We start from the raw sequence: 22,807 nt of genomic DNA on the forward strand, positions 1-22,807 counted from the left end.
TCCATTTTCAGTTATTCAAAGTAAACTGAAAGTAAACGTAAAAGAAATAATATAGCTTGAGGTGTCACGGTACTGGGTCTGTGACCCAGTGTTTTGTGTTTTGTTCATTTATATTCCTTGATTATTTGTTATTCATGGTTTTGGTTCTTGTTTTCTGCTTATGTTATATTCTTAGTTTCTAGTCTCTAGGTTTCTGTTACTTGGCCTTCCCCGTGTTCCACGTGTCATGTCTAGTCACACTCAATTTTGCTTCCTCCACATCTTGTTATGCTTTATTATTCCCAGCTGTGCTCTCCTGCTGTGTCTCATTCCCTCATTACTACCTTGTGTATGCTCTGTGTTTTCCTCTCCCTGTTGTTGTGCTGTACCCTCTCTGTGCTGTGTATTTTCCTCCGTGCCCTTTGTAGCTGTGTTTCCTCAGTGTAACCTTGAAATTCTTAGTTGTAGTTTCCCAGTTCCTACTTTAGTTCATTGTTTCTTCTTTCTGGTTTAATGTTCGTGTTTTTGTACAGCCTAAATAAAGCTGCCTCTCTCAGTTAACCCTCTTCATTCAAGTGCTGCACTTGGGTAACATCCTGCCTGCCACACAGCATAACAAGACGTGAGGGTCCCAGGCTGATCCTAGGACTGTGCTCTTCTGGGCAGAGACCTTGGACGTTGCTCCTGAGATCTGCTGGAGCCACACGCCTAGCTTAGGGGTCACTGCACCGAGTGCTCCTTTTACCACGGGGACCACTGTTACCTTCACCCTCCACATCTTCTCGAGCTTCTTGTGTTCGTTTTTCTGATGTTGCTGTCATTCCATATCGCTACCTCTGCTTGTCCACCACCAGTGTTGGTCAAGTTACTTGAAAAAAATAATCAGTAACTAATTACTGATTACTTCCCCAAAAAAGTAATCCCGTTACTTTACTGATTACTTATTTTCAAAAGTAATTACTTAGTTACTTAGTTACTTTTTAAAAACACGATTTACAAGCTGAATAGGTGATAAAGCGATAGATCTTTCAGCCCAATTCTACCTTTTCTGCATAATCCATCATACAAAATGTAATCAAATGGAAAAATCTCTTTTTTTTTAACTTGTTTTATCAGTTTTAATCTTAACTTTATGCATCAAGTAAAAATTTAATTATATGCACCATTCTCTGACTTGAAGAAATTAATTTAACATTTAAACCTATTTTCTGCACATTCCAGCACATAAAATAAAATATTTTTTGTGTTTACACGCAGTCTTTCAAATAGATGCAAGTAAAACACAGCAGAAAATAAATAAAGTCGAAGACTAGCGGTCCTGTTGCTCTATTTTCACCTGTAAAGCAGGAGTGGGGTAGGCGGAGGTTTGCCCTGGTGCAGGTGTGCCGCAGCGGTCAGTGGAAGAATCCGCGAGTTTCTCTGTGAGTTTCCCATTACGTCGTTGCGCACTTGGTGCTTGTTTAGGGGTTTTTTTTTTTACCGTAAAAAGAAGTTTTCTTCCCACGCACAACGGACACTAATGTTTTTGTCACTTTTTATGGAATCAAACTCAAAATAAGGTCAGTACTTCCACGCTTTAAACGCTGCACGCTCATACTCTCTCCCGTACTCGATATATTATCCATTGTTGATCTGCACACAGCTGTTGTCACGAACATCGCACTCTCTTACGTCATTGTCATGAGACATTCTCGCAAAAAAATCACGGTTTTAGTAACGCAGCGTTCCTACAGGAAAGTAACGGTAATCTAATTACCGTTTTTGCGATAGTAATCCCTTTACTCGTTATTTTAAAAAAAGTAATCAGATTACAGTAACGTAAGTTACTGCCCATCTCTGTCCACCACTACTATGTCTGGTTGGTTGGCCACCACCACCACCACCACCACCTGAGGTCTGTATCTGGAAGTCTGGAAGCAGGATCTTAGCTTGGTCATTCTCAGCCACCCTAGGGGCGTCTCCTATTTTGACCTCGGGACAGGCCATACTAGGCACAGATGTTCCTGTATACTATGCCAGCCACTTGGTTATGGTGTTCCATGTATGCCCTGCCTGCTAGCATCTTGCAACCTGCTGTTATGTGCTGGATTGTCTCAGGGGCAGGTTTACACAGCCTGCACCTGGGGTCTTGCCTGGTGGTGGTAGCCTCTAGGATTTTGTACTTAGAGCTTGTTTCTGTGCTGCCATGATTAGTGCCTCTGTGCTGTCTTTCAGTCTCTATCCATTGGTAGGATTTCTTGATATCAGCCACGTCTTCTACATGTATCTGCTGGGTGTACATGTCGTTCAGGAGCCTTTCCATCCATGATATTTCCTGTTCTTAGCTATCTTAGCTATTCGCTAAACACATGATTAGCTGTAGATCAGGAGTAGTCTTCAGTGCCCTTCTTTCCATTTAGCATACAGGGTGCTGGATTTGGTGGACAGTGGTTCTGATACTCACTAGCCACTGGCCAGCTTATTATCCCAGCAGGTTAACTGATCACCGGAAGGGCGTAGATGTTGGTAGCTTGGATCTAACTCTTCATGACTTGTCTGACCCTCTGTAGGTATTTGGTGGTTGCAGCTTTCTAAGCGGTCTCTTCATGGTTCCCATTTGCCTGTGGGTTTCCCAGGTACCTGTAGCTGTCCTTATTGTCCTCAATGTTGCCTTCTGGTAGTTCGATCCTCTCAGTTCTGACTACCTTCCCTCTCTTTGTTACCATCCAACTATACTTCTCCAGTGCGAATGACATTCTGATGTCATTTTAATATATCCTGGTGGTGTGAATCAATGAATCGATGTCTCATTTACTCTTAGCTTGATGTCATTCATGTAGAGGAGGTGGCTGATGATTGCTTCCTTGATCTTGTATGATAGATCTAAGCATTCCAGGATCCAGGTGTGAGGTTTTTTTTGTAATGAATCTAGGCAGTGGACAGGTTGGTCAGTTTGGTCTTGCAGTTTAGAGTGACTTATCTGTCTGCTAGTAGCTGGTGTTTTGCTCCTCTGGCATATATATCTATGCATCTATATCTATAAACTCATCTTATGTTGACCCAAGGCTGTTATGTCTAACAAATTTTGCTTTAGTTCTTGAAAATATACAAGCATTTGCTAACTGTAAGTAGAGTTCCCCCCCAATCAACCTAAAAAAGAATTTTGAGCCATTCAACTGACATAATGGGCAGTAGTTGAATGTGTTCACTATGGTTTCACTGCTTTGTCTGATCCAGCTGCAAGATATAAAAAAAGTGTGACATTTTGAATTTTTCAGTATACGTTTATAGATTGGCAATTTAATGTTTTAAACTTTTTTCTATGTAAGTAAGCTCTTGAGGCTATCACATTTAGCTTACCAAGGTCCTGGACTTTAGACCTTGTGAGAGGAGAATCCAACAATGCTACTGATGCTAAGATCCAAAGGTTTCAGAGTAAGTGCGCATGTGTCGACCAGCATGCACCCTGTTTCAGTTGCTCCTGCTTTTTCTCTTTACTTTAACTTTTTTTTACTTATTCCTTTGGCCTTTACTAAGTACTTTAAACATGTGGATCGAGAAAGTTTTTTTTTCTCCTTGTTGCCACCGCGGAATGGGACCGAGGTGCACACAGCAGTGTTGTTTACTCCAGAGATCAGCTGATCACCCTGATGCCAGCTGGCTTATCTGTCACAGAAGTACCAGCTGAAATCTGGAGGAAAACACACCATGGATGCAAAGGTGGAGGACAGACGGGGAGAAGGAAGGCAAAGGTGAGACAGCGAAGGCTTAAAGAGAGAAGGAGGTACAAGCTGCCATCTATTATAATTGGGGAATTTTTGGGTGCTAGCAAACAAGATGGACAAGCTAACAGTGCTAGCACAGAGTCAGAGGGAATATCTGGCATGTGGATTGATGTGCTTTACCGAATCATGGACGCACCACTATATTCCTGATGACAATACAACTGTGGAAGGCTTCCACTGTTTTGGGTCAGTGTGGGGGCTTGCCATTCTTGTTAACAACCGGTGGTGTAACCCTGCTCGCATAACAATCAAAGACCCGACATTGAACTTGCACTGTTGGCCGTATTATTTGCCCAAGGAATTTACCCTTGTGATGGTCCTCCCTCTGCTAAGGCCACAGCTGTATGTAACATTATTCACTCTGCTACAGCACCCAAGTACCTTCATGGCTATCTTGGGTGACTTCAGTCATGTCACCCTCACTCCACTGCCAACGTTCACACAGTATATGGTCTGTCCCACCAGGGAGCAGAGAATTTTAGACCTACCGATAAATCAGAAGACTCTAGGGATGGGTACCGGTATCCGGTGCCATGATGGCACCAGTTCTGACATAAACGGTAGTAACCAGACCGAAAAGCAGCGCACATTTCGGTGCTTTATTTCGGTGCTTTTTTTTCCTGAGCTGTGATACACTTTAGATTCTAGCCAATCATTTTACGTTTCCGAGGATAGTAGGCGGGTCCAGGTACGTACATTCTTTTAGAGCAGAGCTACAGATTAAAAATGCCCAAGGCGAAGCGGTCAAAAGTCTGGCTGTACTTCACAGCAAAAGATGCAAACTCAGCAGCAACAAGTGCTTTAAGCTGATGCTGTGATACTGTCAAAGGAGGTAACACCTCAAATCCGATGAAACACCTGGCGACGCATAGCGTTTTTTTTAAAAGCCGAGAAATGCGCCGTATTTGATAGCTTGCTGCAAGACCTCACACCGTGCACATCTACTGCGGGTGGGTTGCCAGTTATCGGACCCGGAGCAACATCCCCCAAAAACCCGAAGAATAGAGTCCTGGCCCCTAGCCCTGCCAGTGTAGCAGAAATGATGACGGATGATGATGGCAGCAGCCGCCGTTTTTCTCTTCGTGAGTAGCTTAATGTTGTTCGTGTGTAATTTACGTTGAGTAGGGCTAACCACGTTATTACATTAATGCATGTAAGGTGAACTAGCAAACATCATCATAGCTACATGCGGCTGTCTTCTTGTTTGATGGCAGATACTCCCTTCACCCTGGCCAAAAAGGCTAAAATGACCAAAGAAAAAGTGGAAAACAGTTAAACATGAGAGGTTTTTGGACAAAGTTTGTGTTTTTTCCATTGTTTAAGCACTGCTTCCAGCCAAGAGTGATACCATATATGCCCCATAGCTGCAGAAAAGGCTAACATTGTTATCTTTTTACAAAAAAACAGCTGAACATGAGAGGTTTTTGGACCAATTTTGTGTTCTCCATTCTTTAAGCACCGGTTTGAGCACTCATCCTTGACCAGCTCTGACCTATATTAAGACCACATCTCCTGATGAGGCCTGACTATACTTTTTGGACTTTTCCAGTGCATTCAATACCATCAGGACGGACCTCCAGGGTGAAATAGCTGACAGCAATGCAGGTGGAGGCATTTCTTGTGTCCTGGATTGGATTGGATCTGACTGCATTATGCAGAGCATGGGGGGGATTATGGCGTGGGGTTAGTGTTCAGGAATGGATCTTGGCCCCTAAGTTTCTGTGAAAGGAATGCTTAATGCTTCAGTATACCAAGATATTTTGGACAATTTCATGGAGGACAGTTTGGCCCCTTACTGTTCCAACAGGTTTGGTGTGGAAGATCATGACTGGCCTGCACAGAAGCCTGATCTCAACCTGATAGAACCCCTTTGGGATGCTTGTAGAAAGCATTCCTATAAGAGTTGAAGCTTCTATAGCTGCAGAGGGTGCAGCTAATAGAATTAAACCTAATAGAATAATTCATGGGATGTCACTCAAGTTTATATGTATGTGAAAGTGAATACATTTTGCAATATAGTGTACTTCAATCAAACTAACATCAACTGCATTTGAATAGGGCATTAAAAGTGACTTTCAACCAAACAAAAACCAGGATATATTACTAGTTTCAATTACCCATAAAATACTCATAGATGATTGTCTGATTATGTTTTTTGTATTATTTTAGGGTCTTATAATTTAAAGCACCTTGAGGCAACTGTTGTTGTGATTTGGCCAGACCGTTCCCATTCCAACGCGTAACATACAGACAATTTGTCATTTCTTGAGGCGTCACAGAAGAACGTGAAAGGTAACCTTTCGCGTCCCTAAGATACGCGCCAGATTGTGGATGGAATCCAATAGAATGACGCTCCCAGCGGTAACACACATTCCAGCCTTAAATTCCAGCCCTAACCTCACCTTAATTGTATTATATAGTGTTTTTCAAAGCGATTGATGATGAGAAAATAAAATAAATGTACATGTGTAGAGTCATTCCAAACGGTTCTCATGTTTCCAAACGTGTGGCATATGGGTGGGTTGGGTGGCCGAAAACGTAACATACGATGATTTGTCACATAGCATTGGCATGTTAAGTTTTGGGATGAGAATATGTTGGATTTGGCCCAATATACAGAGATGGACAGTTTGTGGTTTATTCAGTGGTTTAACAAACTGCACTTATAAAGCATAATCCCTAAGCAAAGAACCAATATTGTTCTTAAAACATGCGATTTTAAACTGAAACTTAGGTCAGTTGGGGACATTATCTGCTCTCAGTAGTGTCTATTCTCTCAGGTATTGTTTTGGTAGCGTTTAAGAGTTTGAGAATAAAGATTAAATATAAAAAACATAGGCTTAGTGTAAGTACAAAATTATTATTATTATTATTATTATTATTATTATGACGTCTGGAAGTACAGACTTCTTATAACAGGTCCTCGCCAAACTCCAGGACACTTTATTTTGGTTAATAATTAAACTAAACCCTGTGTAATAGTCACAAAATTTTCATTCAGTTTAGCCAAATTCAGTTTAATTTATATAGCACCAAATCACAAAAACATGTGCCTTAAAAGTTTACAGGTGTGACCAACTGAGCCCAACAGCCCTAGTCACTCTCATTTCTACAAAGCTTGTTGGAAAAGAGATTGAATTATGCAAATATTTTGCTGGAGTGATAAACAAAATTTGGTTGACTGATCCTGTGTCCCTCATTTAAGAATATAGACATGAAGCACATGGTAATTTAGTCACACGCACACTTCCAAACCGAGAGCATTTCTTTATAGTCAGAGGACTGCACTAATCAAACAACTGACTGCACTGAGAATACTTTTACGCAGCCATTTGTTAGATAATAGCAACTGGATTTATTTCGGGTAAGCACAAACACAACAGGACATTTGCTTTTAAAAAACACACACCTGGTATAGCTACAGATTTTTTTTGTATTTAATGTATTGCATTTATTTATTCAAAATGTTAAATCTCTTGTTGGTAAAGTCATTTTAATACCAAGTAAAATATATATGTATATATATACATGTATGTATATATATGTGTATATATATATATGTATATATATATATATATATATATATATATATATATATATATATATATATATATATATATATATATTACTTTATTTATTTTACTTTGCTCTTATTTTCATTGCAACACTTATTGTATCGGTCATTTTTTTACAGTAGAGCATTTCAACTCTTTGTCCCCGAACACTGAAAATAGCACTGATATGCTGACACTTAATTCTTGGTGCAAGTGAGGCGTCCAAAATGATGAAAGGCATTGCAGTTATGATAGTCCTATCAGGTCAGTGTTATTTTTTTTGTATAAATCTCTAAACTCCACATGTATTTTGGTGTGAATCCATGTCTGGGAGGGACAGCATTTAAAAATTAAATAAAAAAAATTATAATGTAATGTGTAATGTGTAAACTGTATATGTGAATTGAAAATGCTGATGAATTAATCAACCTCTGTTTTGACATATGTCAAATACTGTATGAAGTGTGCTGTAAAATATCTTTATTGTTAACACAGGACTGTGTTTCCTACCTGCATGTTTACCTCACATCTATCACCTTGTTAAAATTCCAATGAACTGGATTCAAGCTCAAAATTACTGCAGGAAGACATACACTGACCTGGCGACTGTACATAATGCTCAGGACCTTGCCGCACTCAGGGAAGTCATAGGATCATCAGGTTATGTATGGTTTGGACTTCAACCTGACACAGAAGCATGGAAATGGTCTCTGGAGAACCAGGATCACTATGATGAAGGAGAGGCTGACTTCACGATGTGGAATAATGGGGAACCCAGTTATGGAATAAGCAGCTACATGGCTTGTGTGGCAATGCTTCAAAATGGGAACTGGGATGACCAGTTGTGTGAAAACCTGTTACCATTCTACTGCTACAACAAAAGTAATGAAAACCAAACTATGAGTGTTATTATTATTACTATCAATCATTCCCTTTAAGGCTGTGTTTGCAGCTGTAAAATAAATCGTTGCTGAACTTCTTTGGCCATTTTATATGTTATCAATGATCCAAACAAAAATTAACCTTAAGTCTCTTAGAGCTCATAAATGTGTCTCTTTTCACATCTTCAAAGGAAGGGACTAAAATACAAAGAAAAGATGAAAAGAAGGAAAAATGCACATGGTATTCATTTTCAGAATCACCATAAGCGATTCTATTTGTAACAGAGCCAGATCATTTGAAATTATATTTTAACTCTGCTATAGTCCTGGTTTAAATGACACATAAATAATTGCAGTTTTACACCATGCTGAGAAATTACAACATGGTTTCTATTACTTGTTTGGATATTTGTAATGACTTTGGAGTAAAACACTGTTCAAATGTTTTCAGACACATCAAGTTTCATCTTTGTTGGTGTGAGTAAGTCCTGGAGGGATGCTCAAAGCTACTGCAGGGACCACTACACTGACCTGGCCAGTGTGAGGAACCAATCTGAGAGTCAACAGCTGAAGGCAATTGCAACTTCCACTGCTTGGATCGGTCTTTACAGAAACTCCTGGAAGTGGTCAGATGGGAGCACACTTTCATTTACCAACTGGTTTCCCAATGCACCGTCCACGTTAGTGACAGCTTCTTGTGGTACTTCATCATCTGTGAACTGGGTCAACTCTAATTGTATAAATACCCGTAACTTTGCCTGTTTCACTGGTGAGTTCTCCTCTCAGTTTTTAAAAGCAATCTAATGTTCACAGAACTCGTTAATTCAGTTCTAATTTGTTTTGCTAATGAAACAGCTGTGTCTGTGAGGAAGGTGTTGAAAGTGCAGCTGAAGACAACTAACACTGCTGTGGATATGGAGGGACTAAAAGAGAACATCTTGGAAAAGGTAATTATAAACTTCACCATTATAATAAAAAATGTTACATCTAGTTCTGTTATTTCTATTTCTGTTTATTTCTATTACATTTCTGCCAATATTTACAGCTATGGTTGACTAAAGTGAGGTGTTTGTGTTTCACAGTTCAGTCAGAGATTAAATGAGCACAGCCTGAATGACGATATCAAGCTAAGATGGTTGAAGGAGCCTGATGGGAAGACCTTCAACAAGGACGACGAGAAAGAATTAGACAAGAGTTCTGGTCAGGATCAGCAGCAGACCGTATGCAACCAAGTCTGACAGCGAGCCTAGATAAAGGCAATGGTTGAATTTTTTTTCATGAGCTACACTTCACTGTTTAACATTTTAATTAAACAGGACTATAATTTCACTTTGTGCTCTAATGGGTACTTGACTGTTTGTTTAAATTTGGCCTCTGGAACAGGTGAAATATCATTCATAGTCGGATAGGTTCTGCTCAGCTGTACACAAATCCTTTTTTTGTATAGCTTGACAGCTGTGTCTTAAGAAACTTCATAGTTCATAGTTTCATAATACATTTGCTTACCTGTGTGTGTGCCTCACATGTATATCCTGTGAGTTTTAATCAATGTCACATCTTTGTTAACAATGTCTGTTCAGTGTAGCAGGTTCTGCAATTGTTTCAAGGGTGACATCATATATATATATATATATATATGAGAGATAGAGATATATAGATAGATATATCAATATAACCCACTCCTGGGTAAGGGAGGAGGTGGATATGAGTGCAAATAATGATAACACACAGCGATATCAGTCAACTGTGACTTTAGTTATCAGTAGGAACAGTCTAGCCGTCTAGCAGTTTCATGCCTGGTGTATTCATAGTCTGGAGTGCACTCTTTTTGTCTGTCCACTGTTGCCAGTCGGGTTGACTGTTGGAATCCTACCACAAACCAAATAAATCATTCGCTGTCTGTCTGATGAGGAAAGTCCGGTGATGTCCAGTGATGGCGAGCTTCACACAGGGAGGCTCGCCATCACTGGACATCACTGGACTTTCCTCATGGAGCTCATAGCAGCCACCTGTGCTGATTTTGGCAGCTCTGCCTAACATTCATCTCACTATTGAGATGTTAGCCGATAACTTCTGAAACACTTTTGAAGAACTTTTACGAAGCTTTGCTTCACTAACTGGGGCAGTTTCTGCTGCTAATCAAGACAGTGTCAGCGTTTTTCTTTTTAACTTCCAGTTTCTGGTAACAACACGCCATGCTAACGCACTAACAGCTTCCTCTTTTCTGAGAACATACAGACTTAGAAAAGGGGAACCTCAGCTCTGAGTTCTTAGAATAACTCTGTTATCTTTGTACACACACACACACAGACACGAGCTTGTATAAATAAAGAACGCAGACAGTGATACAGCACGAGTCTGGAGTACGAGCGCTCCATGACCGTCCTCGCGAGTAAAGACAACTGCAGGTGTCTCAGCTGAAGAATTGTGGGGTGATTCTTAGAAATCCCCTGTCATTTAAATTGGTCCTTCGAGCTTAGCGATGGAAACAACAGACACGTTTCTGTCACTCCAAATCCAAGGTCTGACTGCTGTATCCTGACGTCGTGGGAAGCCAGCACCGAAGTCTGTCGACAGCCCTCTCCAGGTAGAGGAGAAAGACCTGGGACGTTCAAATTCGGGTCCAGGCCGGTGAACTATTTCTGGTCCACGACGCTGGGATCCAGCCAGACGACCTGAACAACCAGCAAAAGACAACTGAGGGTGAGAAAACCTTAACTTTGGTCTTAAACCGCCGCAAGGATTTAGTGAAACGCGTAAAATAGGTTGGAAGTAGCCGCATTTACTTCGTGAAACACGTGAAATAGGTTGAGTTCGCCGAAAGGAACTGTGTTTAGACTGGATTTAGAAGTAGCCGTCAAATACTTCGTAACAAAATGGGTTTAAGTTCGCCAAAAAGGAACTGCGTTTAAACTGGTTTTAGAAGTGGCCGTGAAATACTTCATGACAAATTAGCGTGCAAATGTCTAATGTGTGTATGTGTGTGTGTATGTGTTTGGAAGTAAGTTGATTTTACAGCACAAACTGCTGAACTACTTCTATCTTCGTGTATCCTGCAAAAGCCCACGTACTGGTGACAAAGGGGAAAGGTTGAGTTCCGCCTCATAAAACTTACACCACTCCGTGAATAGCGCGGAGTAGAAGGGCGTGTCAGCCACCACCCCCGAGTCAAGTCTACCAGAGAAGGCTCTGCAGTTCTGTGATAATGGGGAATCAGCCCACCAAACTCACTGCTGACGAGCAGTGGCTAGAAAAGAAATGTCCAGGCGCCGGACAAATCAGTGCTTGTAGATGGAGAAATCCTAAGAAAACAAAATGTCCCACTTGGGGAGGGAAATGCAGCCCCTCAGCGCTAACACATCTGAAGGAAGCTCTTTAAAAGAATTAGGAGAGACGAAAGACTTTAAAAAAAAGAAAGAAAGGAAAATGTACTCAAGAATCACAATACTTCCTGGCCTGAAAAAAAAAAAAAACAAGAGAAAAAAAGATAAACAGTCAGAAAAACAGAACTTAACTGCCAGTTTAGTAAAACCAGAAGACGAGACACTGTGCAGTCTTCGCAATCCTTTTATTAATCCACCACCTGTTCCTGCAGCCGCAGCTGCAGCACCACCCATTATACACTCACCCATATCAGGAAGAACATAATAATCCCTCATCAAGTGAAAAATTAGAGATCAAAGTAGTTTAAAGTAGTTTAAAAAAGGTTGGAAACAGACCTGACTGAATACATATAAATACAAGAGGAATAAAATAAAATAAACAAAAGGCTAAATTAAATTAGAGCTTATCTTTAATGTATTCAAACTAATAATAGGAAGGATAACAACCTGTAAACTGGTATTAACAATGAAACATAGTTGAGATGATGACCATGCCCAGAATGAATAGAATGAATGAAAGCAGATAATTCACACAAACACATATTAAATAAAATAGAGAGATGCATAAGGTACATTAAGGTTGTGTCATTGTTCAGCCAAGGAAAGTGTGTGAAAAGGAAAATGTCTCCAGCTTGGGAAAGGGTGAAACTGCAGATCACCCGCAGCCCTTGATGGATACATAATAAAATTATACATTATAATAAGCTATTGTATATTAGTAGTATAGTAGTATAATGTAATATACTAATAAAATATTATAATATACTATTGCTGTTATATAAAAAAAAAGATAATAACATTAATAATGACATAATATTAATATGAAGAAGCACCTCAGTCAGTTATGATGTGAGGTGGATAATTGTTAAAAGCAGTCTGCATCAAGCTTACGGTTTGCTCAAGTTCAGTACAACGTGTTGGGATGAGAATATTATTTTACTGTTACTATTCATAACCATTATTATTACTGTTGCATCATTTATGATTTATCATTAGCATTTCATTAGAGCATTTATTGAAACTGTTGATGTTACATTAAAGTCTGTATTTCAGGTGTGAGCATAATTACAAAGCATATTTACATGATAATCTTTCATTGCAGGTGCAACTGTAATCACACACTGCATTTTTGTGCTCATTAAAGAGTTGAAGCTCGGTCAAGTTAATTAATGGTTTGAAGCTACGGCCGACGCGATGTTCGACCGATCAATTGTGCAAAGTGACCCACAGCTATTGAAAGAATTGCATACATGCTTACAGTACAATTCACCACATATTATACATATTGTATAGAGATGGAATAAAGGCCTGTGTGTGCCCTCAGCAGCCTGCTGCATTGGAGTTTGCCTGGTAACAGATGACTCAAACGGAGTCAGGAAGTATACTTTTAAAATGTCTTTGTTTGTTGAGTGAGGTCATGCACTGAGGTCAAGACACACATAAGTCTGCCTGCATACATACACAGTATCTAGACGTGTTCTGCTCGAAACTGACTGCAAAGTTGTTTATCTGCATACGTGACAGTTTAGTTCTGCAAATAAGTGAAGTGCAGTAAGTGAAATAACAGGAAGCATCTGGCGGTGGCGGAGGAATAGAGGAAGGAACTGTTCTTTTTTAGAATATGTCCTAGGCAGAATTACTGGAACTCATGCATGTGTTTTTTATCTGCTCTGACGCATAATACTCGTCGTCATATGTTATATATATATGACACCCCATTTATTGTTCGGAGAAGATCGATGCTGTTTGAGTGATTGTGCTCGGCTTCCCACATATATGTGTTTCAATAAAATCATTGTTTGACGCCCAATGGACCTCCAGTCGTATGTCTCTTCCCTCAAACACAAATCAGGACAAACGACATATGACATGAAGAAAATAAAGAAAATATCTAAACTAATTAAGTGCATAGAGGCACTTGACCTGCTTGAAAACCTGTCATCCTAGATGAGACATTATTGAGATATAGAGTACACCTATACTAACAACTAATAAGCTAAACCCTGTATACAACAGCTAAAGCTACAAGATTGAGAAGCTGAATTAAATATGTGGACACTACTAAGCTAATGCGCATGTTACACATTTATTTTATTTTATTTTTTTTAGAGCAGGAGCTGCATGCTATTAAAGCTCACACATGCAGCTGTCTGTGAGCTCAGTTTTTTCCTCACACTTGTGATTTGTTTTTGGCAGCAGCTTTTTTCTTTTTGTGTCCTGGCTCATGTGTGTAAAGCGTTTATGCCATCAGCAACTTGTTTTTGTTTTTTTTTTTGTTTTTTGTCTGTTTGTTTTGTTGGTTTGAAAAATAAACAAATTTGTGATCATACTTGTGGATCACAGTGACACATAATGATTAGGCATATGATTTACTAATGTCTAGTTTTAGAGCTGTGAGCAATGCATCCACATTGAGATTATAAGTCTGGTGCATACTTTATATGAAGCTGCTACAGGAAGAATGGAACCTTGTGGGAAAAGTTCAAATAAAGAAGTTTTTTAAATCCTAACTTAAAAGTTTGAAATATGTAAGATGTGTGAGTTCTTTGGGAAAAAAATAGAAATGACCTAAAAGCCTTAAATAAAAATGTAATGTTGCATCTACAAAAAAGACAGAAGAAGCATACAGTAACTTAAAACCAGCTTTACAGACAAATACAGTTTTAGCATTGCCTGACTATGATAAGCCTTTTGTTGCGAAATCAATCAATGCAGAGCAGTGTCACAAACCACGGAGGCCCCAGAAAAGTGCAATCAAACGATGAGTTTATTAACACACAGGAGAAAACATCAGCATATGTCTTCTGACAAAAATACATGTTGTGAACACTTTTAAAGCAGTGAGGTATCCGCCCCTCCAAGGCGTAAAAATAGGTTAAAGACGTTAGTTACAGTAAATGGTACATCTTAGATGGCTATAAACAGACATAGAACTTCTCTTTTCTATAACACCTTCCAAACAAGGTAATAACTTCAAGCCTTCAGGGTCTCTGAGGGCTGGTTGTTGACTCCGGTCATCTGTTACCAAGTAGAACAAAACGCCACAGGTTGCAACAAGAAGCTGAATACATTTGGGCCTTTGCTCAGGCCTGTTCCTAGATTATATGTGTATTGTAAGCATGTATGCAATTATCCTTCTATGCTTTAGTCCTTGACACAATAAATTGTGAAGACTCACGCTTCACAAAGCTTAAGACCCTCTTGTAGACTAATGCAACAACTCTGAATGAGCAAATACGATGCAATGTGTATGAAATACGTCTGGCTGTACCTGTAATAAAAGTTAACATAATGGAAGGATCCTTAAATGAACATCTTCAATAAACAACTTTAATGCAATATCAATACTGTGAGAAATATTATTTGTCAAAGGATTTTTGCTTTTAAAGGTTTTATTATTCATATAATAATCAGCTAAGAGTGTTTATATTTCTGTTTGTACTCAACCAGCTGCACAATTAACCGCTGGCTCTTTGCTCTATAACGGAAACTGTTTGCCGTCACATTATCTGTCAGCAACAGGAAACCGCCACCCAAGAATAAGAAACGACCTTGTAGAGAACACAATGTTTTGAGAAGTTACACCTGCCTGCTTGACTAAATAAGCATGATATTTCCTTTTTTGTATGCTTCATGCTGTGTATAAATAAAGGCAGAGAGCTGCTGCAGGGTGTGAGTCTCCGTTGAGCTCTCACCCGTGCACGTTAAACTGCTGAAGTGTCTGAGTGTTATTTCATTATATCTGAGTGCTTGATAAAAGAATATCTCTAACATTATTAAATGGAATAATGCTGAAAATAATGTTATTAATGCAATTATAATAATGCAGGTTATATGGCAGCAATAAAAGAATTTCTGTATCTCCACACTTTCTACCTACATGTAGATGGAGGAGCAGGTTACATGAAAGCAGTTTTTAACACAGGCATTTGGAGAAAAACAACGCCCACTCATTTTACTCGTGCAAATTAGACTCTGTTGCGTCAGGCCTGCCTACATGTGTGCAAGCCTGTGCAGCCGCAGCAGAGGCAGTAAAAAAGTCAGCTGACATTGTTTTAGGGCACACTTTGATGATCAGAGTACCCCACGCAGTGACTTCAATTTTACTCCAAGCCAATCTGTCCTACCTCACACATGCGAGACAACTCTCATATGTTGGAATCTTACTGTCGCAATCACACATTAGAATCGAGAAGTGTGGTCAGCTGAACCCAAGCACACTTTTGGCCTCACCCGAAGAAGGTCATCCACACTGCTGTACGCAAAAATTAGACGAGGAAACAAAGCCACGTGCTGACGTTCACAGCACACCACAACCCGGTTTCGCTGACAAAACTGTGTAGGTTATGCAGTAACCACAACAGACAGAGTCATAGAAGCGAAACCACTCACATCCTCATACGCAGCTCAAAGTGCAGAACTCACAGCAGTAATACGTGCATGTGAATTACACGAAGGCCAAGACATAAATATATACACAGACAGTCAGTATGTTTTTTCAGCAGTACATCACTTTGCAAAAATTTGGCAGAACAGAGGAATGATTACATCTACTGGAAACCCAGAAGATGATCTAATGACTTGTGAAGGAAAACCAATACTTCCTAAGTCCCTACACAGAACAGCAGCATTAGTGACCCATGGGGTAACCCATGTGTCATCAGGACCGATGATACAGATCATTAATACACACTTTTACCCTCTAAATTTCGAAACTTCAGCAAAAGAATTTGTGAGAACATGCATGATCTGTCAAAAACACAATTCACAAGGCAATCTGAGGACAAAAAGAGGACATTTCCCCACACCACCTCATCCATTTCACACCATTCATATGGATTTCATTGAATCACGCTCTAGTGATTATAGACGTATTCTCAAAATGGCCAGAGATTTATCCAGTGAAAAAAGCAGATGCAATCTCAGTTGCAAAATGTCTATGTAATCATTTCATCCTAACATGGCATCCCTACTCTGATAAGATCAGATAATGGGACAGATTTTGTCAATGATATGATCAGTAAAGTCTCTGAAGCACTAGGATTCAGCATAAGAAACCATTGTGCTTATCACCCACAAAGTGCAGGGTTAGTGGAGAGAACTAACAGCACCATAAAACAGAGACTCAGAAAATGCATGGAAGAAACAGGAAGACCATGGCCTGAATGCACAGGCCTAGTAAAAATGTGGATGAGATTAACACAAGGCTCTCAAAAACTTACACCATTTGAGGTCGTTCATGGCAGACCTTTTCCACTACCAGTAACAAGTGAACCCTTAGACAAATCTGTCAGAGAAACAATTGGCAGAATGGATGGCAAAACTACTAGAAAATAAGGATATTATTTTGAACAATAAACTGCCGTACGACTCTTCTCCAGTCTCTTGCAGGTTGAAACCAGGCGATTGGGTCCTACTACGGGTACTCCAGAGGAAAAATTGGAGAAGGCCCATACCAAGTGTTATTGACCACACCCACAGCCTGTAAAATAGCAGAGAGACCATCTTGGATTCATCAGAGCCGGGGTTCAGTGGTGAGAGGGGAGTGCTGATTGAGCTCAGCTCGCATTCCTCTCTCCAGCCACTGACCAACTTTAGGCCCACTGATACATTTGGGTGTGGCCAACCTCAAGCATGAAGTGTTCTCAGGTGATGACTGGCGTCTTACTACTGGCAACGGCTCTATTCATCAGACTATCCGACCTGGAAGACGGCAGAGACCCATACACGAGCCGAGATAAGAGATGGACACATGACAACTCACATCTATCGGACATGACACAAGACCACATCCATCTTTGGATGAACAATGCCTGATATAGATATGTGTTTAACAGAACCACAGAGAAAGACTGTTACGTCTGCTCGCACATGCCAAGCACATCAGTACAACCAACCATATATGGTAAACACACTGGAACATGTGCACCAATTCTGATCTCTGACCACATCTTCAGAATGACTTGTGTAAAGTGCACATCAACATCACCATCCTCATCCAAGAAGAAACGCTCAACTTCAACAGTCAGACCACATGACTCAATCTGGGGAACCGACTGTACCTGAAGAATTCAAACTCTGGACAACTGGACAAAAGGTACTCAACTCACTCAGGAGTTGGAAAACATGCTCTCGGAATTGAGACACTGGACTATAGATTCGGCTTGTTCCTCAATGCATCCTGCAAGGTCAACGAGGGACAAAACCAAGAAATAGACGGTCTCAGAATTTCTGTAATGCAACATCGTGTAGCACTGGACATGATCCTGGCTGAGACAGGAGGATTGTGGGTCTTATTCAACACCACATGCTGCACCTACATGCCAGATAATGTACATTCTTCAAAAATGACTTCAGATTCTAAGGAGACTGTTGATCGGCGTTGGAGTTTCCCTGGTTTTATTTTGCTTTTCTTTACTTGTGTTATTCCTTGTTTAGAAGCTGTAATTTCACAGATGATAAGTTTATCACTCACAGCATATGCAGATGTACCATAAACCGATGAAGATCATGAAGACTTCTTTTCCTATTTGTAAGATGAAGATGAAGTGCAACTAATTATGTAGTAACTGAAAACCAGACAAGTAGTTACTTACTGATGAATTGTACATTTCATTTTCTGATCTACAGGAGGGAATGTTAAAAGAAAATTGTATATAGTGTGATCAGCTAAGCAAATGTCTACGTGACTTTTGACATGAACTCTTGTATGATAAACAACTAACAGCTTCCTCTTTCTGTAAGAACATACAGACTTAGAAAAGGGGAACCTCAGCTCTGAGTTCTTAGAATAACTCTGTTATCTTTGTACACACACACACAGACACGAACTTGTATAAATAAAGAACGCAGACAGTGATACAGCGTGAGGCTGGAGTACGAGCGCTCTATGACCGTCCTCGCAAGTAAAGACAACTGCAGTGTTTGTGTTTTCTAACTCAGGTGTCTCAGCTGAAGAATTGTGGGGTGATTCTTAGAAATCCCCTGTCAAAACCTTTTTAAATCTTTTCTGTTTATGGCAGCTGGAATAATAATTCAGATTATATTGCATCTGCATTTTCTGAATCATGTTATTTTTTTCTGTACAGTGGAGTTTTAATTTTGGCAACTTAATGGAAAATAAAGTATAGTTTGCGTATGTTTATGCATGCAACATAATGTTTACAACATACTGAGCTGTTCTTTACTGATGCCATCACCCTTGCTTGTCCCTGAATAAATAATGCCGTCAAACTAGTAATTTTTAAGAAGCTACTGTTAATTTTTAATCATTTCAAGTGTAACTTGGATTTGCCCAGTCATACATCTGTCATAATATTTTCCATTATAGCTGAAGGGAATCATATCGATTATCTCTTTATTATTCCACTTGTTAGTGGGTCTGATATAACAGAGAGCAAGTGAATATTTTGTCCTTAAAGTTGATGTGTTAGAAGCAGGAAAGTGGGCAAGCATAAGGATTTCAGCAAGTCTTACAAGGGCATAATTGTTTACGCTCAATGACTGGGCTAGAGCATCTCCGAAACTGTAGATCTGCTGTTCTCAGTCTGCAGTGTTCAGTATCTATCAAAAGTGGTCCAAGGAAGGAACAGTGGTGAACTTGCAACAGGGTCATGGACAGCAAAGCCTCAGTGATGGGAAGCGAAGGCTGGCCCATGTGGTCTGATCCAGCAGATGAGCTACTGTAGCTCAAACTGCTGAAAATGTAATGCTGGTTGTGGCAGACAGGTGTCAGAATACACAGTGTATCGCAGATGGTAATGAGGCTGCATATTTTGTTTTTGCTCCAGTAGCTTTTATAATGATTATAAACCCACTTATTAATTTGACAGTAGTATTTATTTGGGGACAAGCAAGGTTAGAGCACAGATCATTATGTTTAGCAAACCCTACCTCAAAATAAAATACTAAAATTACTACTGCAGTATAGGAGAGACTGACTATGTTTGTAACACTTTTTGCTTCCGCACCTGCAACTCAAATTTTTGGTTAGAGTTCCCACTTTTACATCTTATAAATGGCATCTTTCATAACACTATGACTACTTAATAAACATGTTAGTATAATACACCTGTATGCAAAAGATATAGGTCTGTGTGGTGGGGGTGTGGGATCTGTGGACCAGGGGATTCAAGGTGATGTGTTGTGGGAGGCTGGCTGGCACAACTGGGTCCTATCATCATGCATCCAATATTCTTGCAGTAGTTACCTGAGGGACCCGAAGAGGAGACCACTAGCTGAGCGTGGGTCATACTTGCTACAGTCTCATTTAAAGCATATATATACTATTTGTATCAAAAAACAAACAAACAATAGCAGCGTGCATGTATATTCTTAATCACATTCACAGTGTTGATGAATGTTGGTAGCCCACTTGCCCTTCTTTGAGACCCCATCAGATGCTTTTTTCTTTTATCATCATCATCATCGTTTATTTATGTAGCACTTTAAAAACACACAAGGCTGACCAAAGTGCTGAACAATAGAAACATAATAGATACCATAAGAATAATAAATACGATAAAATAATAAACATAGCAAAAACAATAAAATATAAGTAAATACAAGTCAGTTAACAACTGAGTCAAAAGCCAGTGAATAAAAATGCGTTTTCAATCTGGATTTAAAAACCAGCACTGATGTCGAGTGCCTAATGTGAAGAGGAAGATTATTCCAAAGCTTAGGAGCCATGATAGAGAACGCTCGGTCTCCTCTCAGTTTCAGCCGTGATTTGGGGACTGAGAGCAACAGCTGCTCAGCTGACCGGAGTGAACGAGTGGGGACATAGGGCTTCAGCAAATCAGACAAATATGCAGGTGCCAGACCATTTAAAGATTTAAAAACCAATAAAAGAACTTTAAAATGAATCCTAAATTCAATTGGAAGCCAGTGCAGGGAGGCCAGAACCAGAGTAATGTGCTCAAATTTCCTTTTACCAGATAAAAACCGTGCTGCAGCATTCTGGACTAGTTGCAGGGGTGTCAGAGTGCCCAGTCCAACCCCTATTAAAAGGGAGTTGCAATAATCCAAGCGTGAGGTTATAAAAGCATGGATAACAGTCTCCAAGTCACGCCTTGAAAGAAAAGGTTTAACCTTCAACAGACGCCTGAGTTGATAGAATGACGATTTCACCACCCCATTCACGTGGCCATCAAAGGTAAGTGCAGAGTCGATTTTTAACCCAAGATTGGTAATCGAGCTCTTCAGGTGAGGGGTCAGAGCAGCAAGGTCAACATCAGGGATATCAGAGGAACAATTCGGGCCAAACAGAATTGCTTCCGTTTTACGTTCATTAAAATTTAAAAAGTTTTGAGCCAGTCATCAGCATATAGATGAAATGAAACTGTGTTTACGAAAGATCGCACCCAGTGGCAGGAGATACAATGTAAACAGTAATGGCCCAAGAATACAGGGTGGGCCATTTATATGGATACACCGTAATAACATGGGAATGGTTGGTGATATTAAAGTCCTGTTTGTGGCACATTAGTATATGTGAGGGGGCAAACTCCTCAAGATGGGTGGTGACCATGGTGGCCATTTAGAAGTCGGCCATCTTGGATACAACTTTTGTTTTTTCAATAGGAAGAGGGTCATGTGACGCATCAAACTTATTGGTAATGTCACAAGAAAAACAATGGTGTGCTTGGTTTCAACGTAACTTTATTCTTTCATGAGTTATTTACAAGTTTCTGACCACTTATAAAATGTGTTCAATGTGCTGCCCATTGTGTTGGATTGTCAATGCAACCCTCTTCTCCCACTCTTCACACACTGATAGCAACACCGCAGGAGAAATGCCAGCACAGGCATCCAGTATCCGTAGTTTCAGGTGCTGCACATCTCGTATCTTCACACCATAGACAATTGTCTTCAGATGACCCCAAAGATAAAAGTCTAAGGGGGTCAGATCGGGAGACCTTGGGGGCCATTCAACTGGCCCACGACGACCAATCCACTTTCCAGGAAACTGTTCATCTAGGAATGCTCGGACCTGGCACCCATAATGTGGTGGTGCACCATCTTGCTGGAAAAACTCAGGGAACGTGCCAGCTTCAGTGTATAAAGAGGGAAACACATCATCATGTAGCAATTTCAAATATCCAGTGGCCTTGAGGTTTCCATTGATGAAGAATGGACCCACTATCGTTGTACCCCATATACCACACCAAACCATCACTTTTGTTGTTCCAACAGTCTTGGAGGCATCCATCCAATGTGGGTTCGTGTCAGACCAATAGCGGTGGTTTTGTTTGTTAACTTCACCATTCACATAAAAGTTTGCTTCATCACTGAACAAAATCTTCTGTGTGAACTGAGGGTCCTGTTCCAATTTTTGTTTTGCCCATTCTGCAAATTCTGTGCGCCAGTCTGGGTCATCCTCGTTGAGATGCTGCAGTAGCTGGAGTTTGTAAGGGTGCCATTTGAGAGTAGCTAATATCTGCCGAAGAGATGTTCGACTAATGCCACTCTCCAGTGACACGCGGCGAGTGCTACGCTGTGGGCTCTTGCTGAATGAAGCTAGGACAGCCACTGATGTTTCTTCATTAGTGACAGTTTTCTTGCGTCCACATTTTGGCAAATCCAACACTGAACCAGTTTCACGAAACTTAGCAAGCAGTTTGCTAACTGTAGCATGGGAGATCGGTGGTCTCGTAGGGTGTCTTGCATTGAAATCTGCTGCAATGACCCGGTTACTGCGTTCACCAGATATCAACACAATTTCGATCCGCTCCTCACGTGTTAACCTCTTCGACATGTCAATGGCTGTGAACAAAGAGAAACTTGTAAATAACTCATGAAAGAATAAAGTTACATTGAAACCAAGCACACCATTGTTTTTCTTGTGACATTACCAATAAGTTTGATGTGTCACATGGCCCTCTTCCTATTGAAAAAACAAAAGTTGTGTCCAAGATGGCCGACTTCTAAATGGCCACCATGGTCACCACCCATCTTGAGGAGTTTGCCCCCTCACATATACTCATGTGCCACAAACAGGACTTTAATATCACCAACCATTCCCATGTTATTACGGTGTATCCATATAAATGGCCCACCCTGTAGATCCCTGTGGTACACCCCATGGCAGAGGGGCCACAGAGGACGATGACGAGCCCAACTTAACACAGAAGCTCCTGTTTGAGAGATATGATTTTATCCACAGTAGTGCCAAGCCAGAAATGCCCACACAATGCTGTAATCGAGAGATCAGCAGGTCATGATACACTGTGTCAAATGCAGCA

General features: G+C 40.2%; 1 protein-coding gene and 1 long non-coding RNA gene across 2 annotated transcripts; both read left to right on the plus strand.

Annotated features, from left to right (window-relative positions):
- Positions 1 to 7,779: 7,779 nt before the first annotated feature.
- LOC146389196 (putative C-type lectin domain family 20 member A) lies at positions 7,780 to 9,416 on the plus strand (the record flags this gene model as incomplete). Its single annotated transcript, XM_084924723.1, has 4 exons — positions 7,780 to 8,179; positions 8,630 to 8,947; positions 9,034 to 9,125; positions 9,261 to 9,416. Coding segments are annotated over 4 exons (966 nt in total), but the record flags the coding sequence as incomplete, so codon positions are not given.
- Positions 9,417 to 10,471: 1,055 nt separating this feature from the next.
- Positions 10,472 to 19,477, plus strand: LOC146389197 (uncharacterized). Its single transcript, XR_014800132.1, has 2 exons — positions 10,472 to 10,881; positions 16,943 to 19,477. It is a non-coding gene; the product is annotated as an uncharacterized LOC146389197 (long non-coding RNA).
- Positions 19,478 to 22,807: the final 3,330 nt, after the last annotated feature.

Source organism: Perissodus microlepis, chromosome 4 (genome assembly GCF_051167445.1).
Source record: "Perissodus microlepis isolate ML-2025 ecotype Zambia chromosome 4, ASM5116744v1, whole genome shotgun sequence".
NCBI classification, from domain to species: Eukaryota; Metazoa; Chordata; class Actinopteri; order Cichliformes; family Cichlidae; genus Perissodus; species Perissodus microlepis.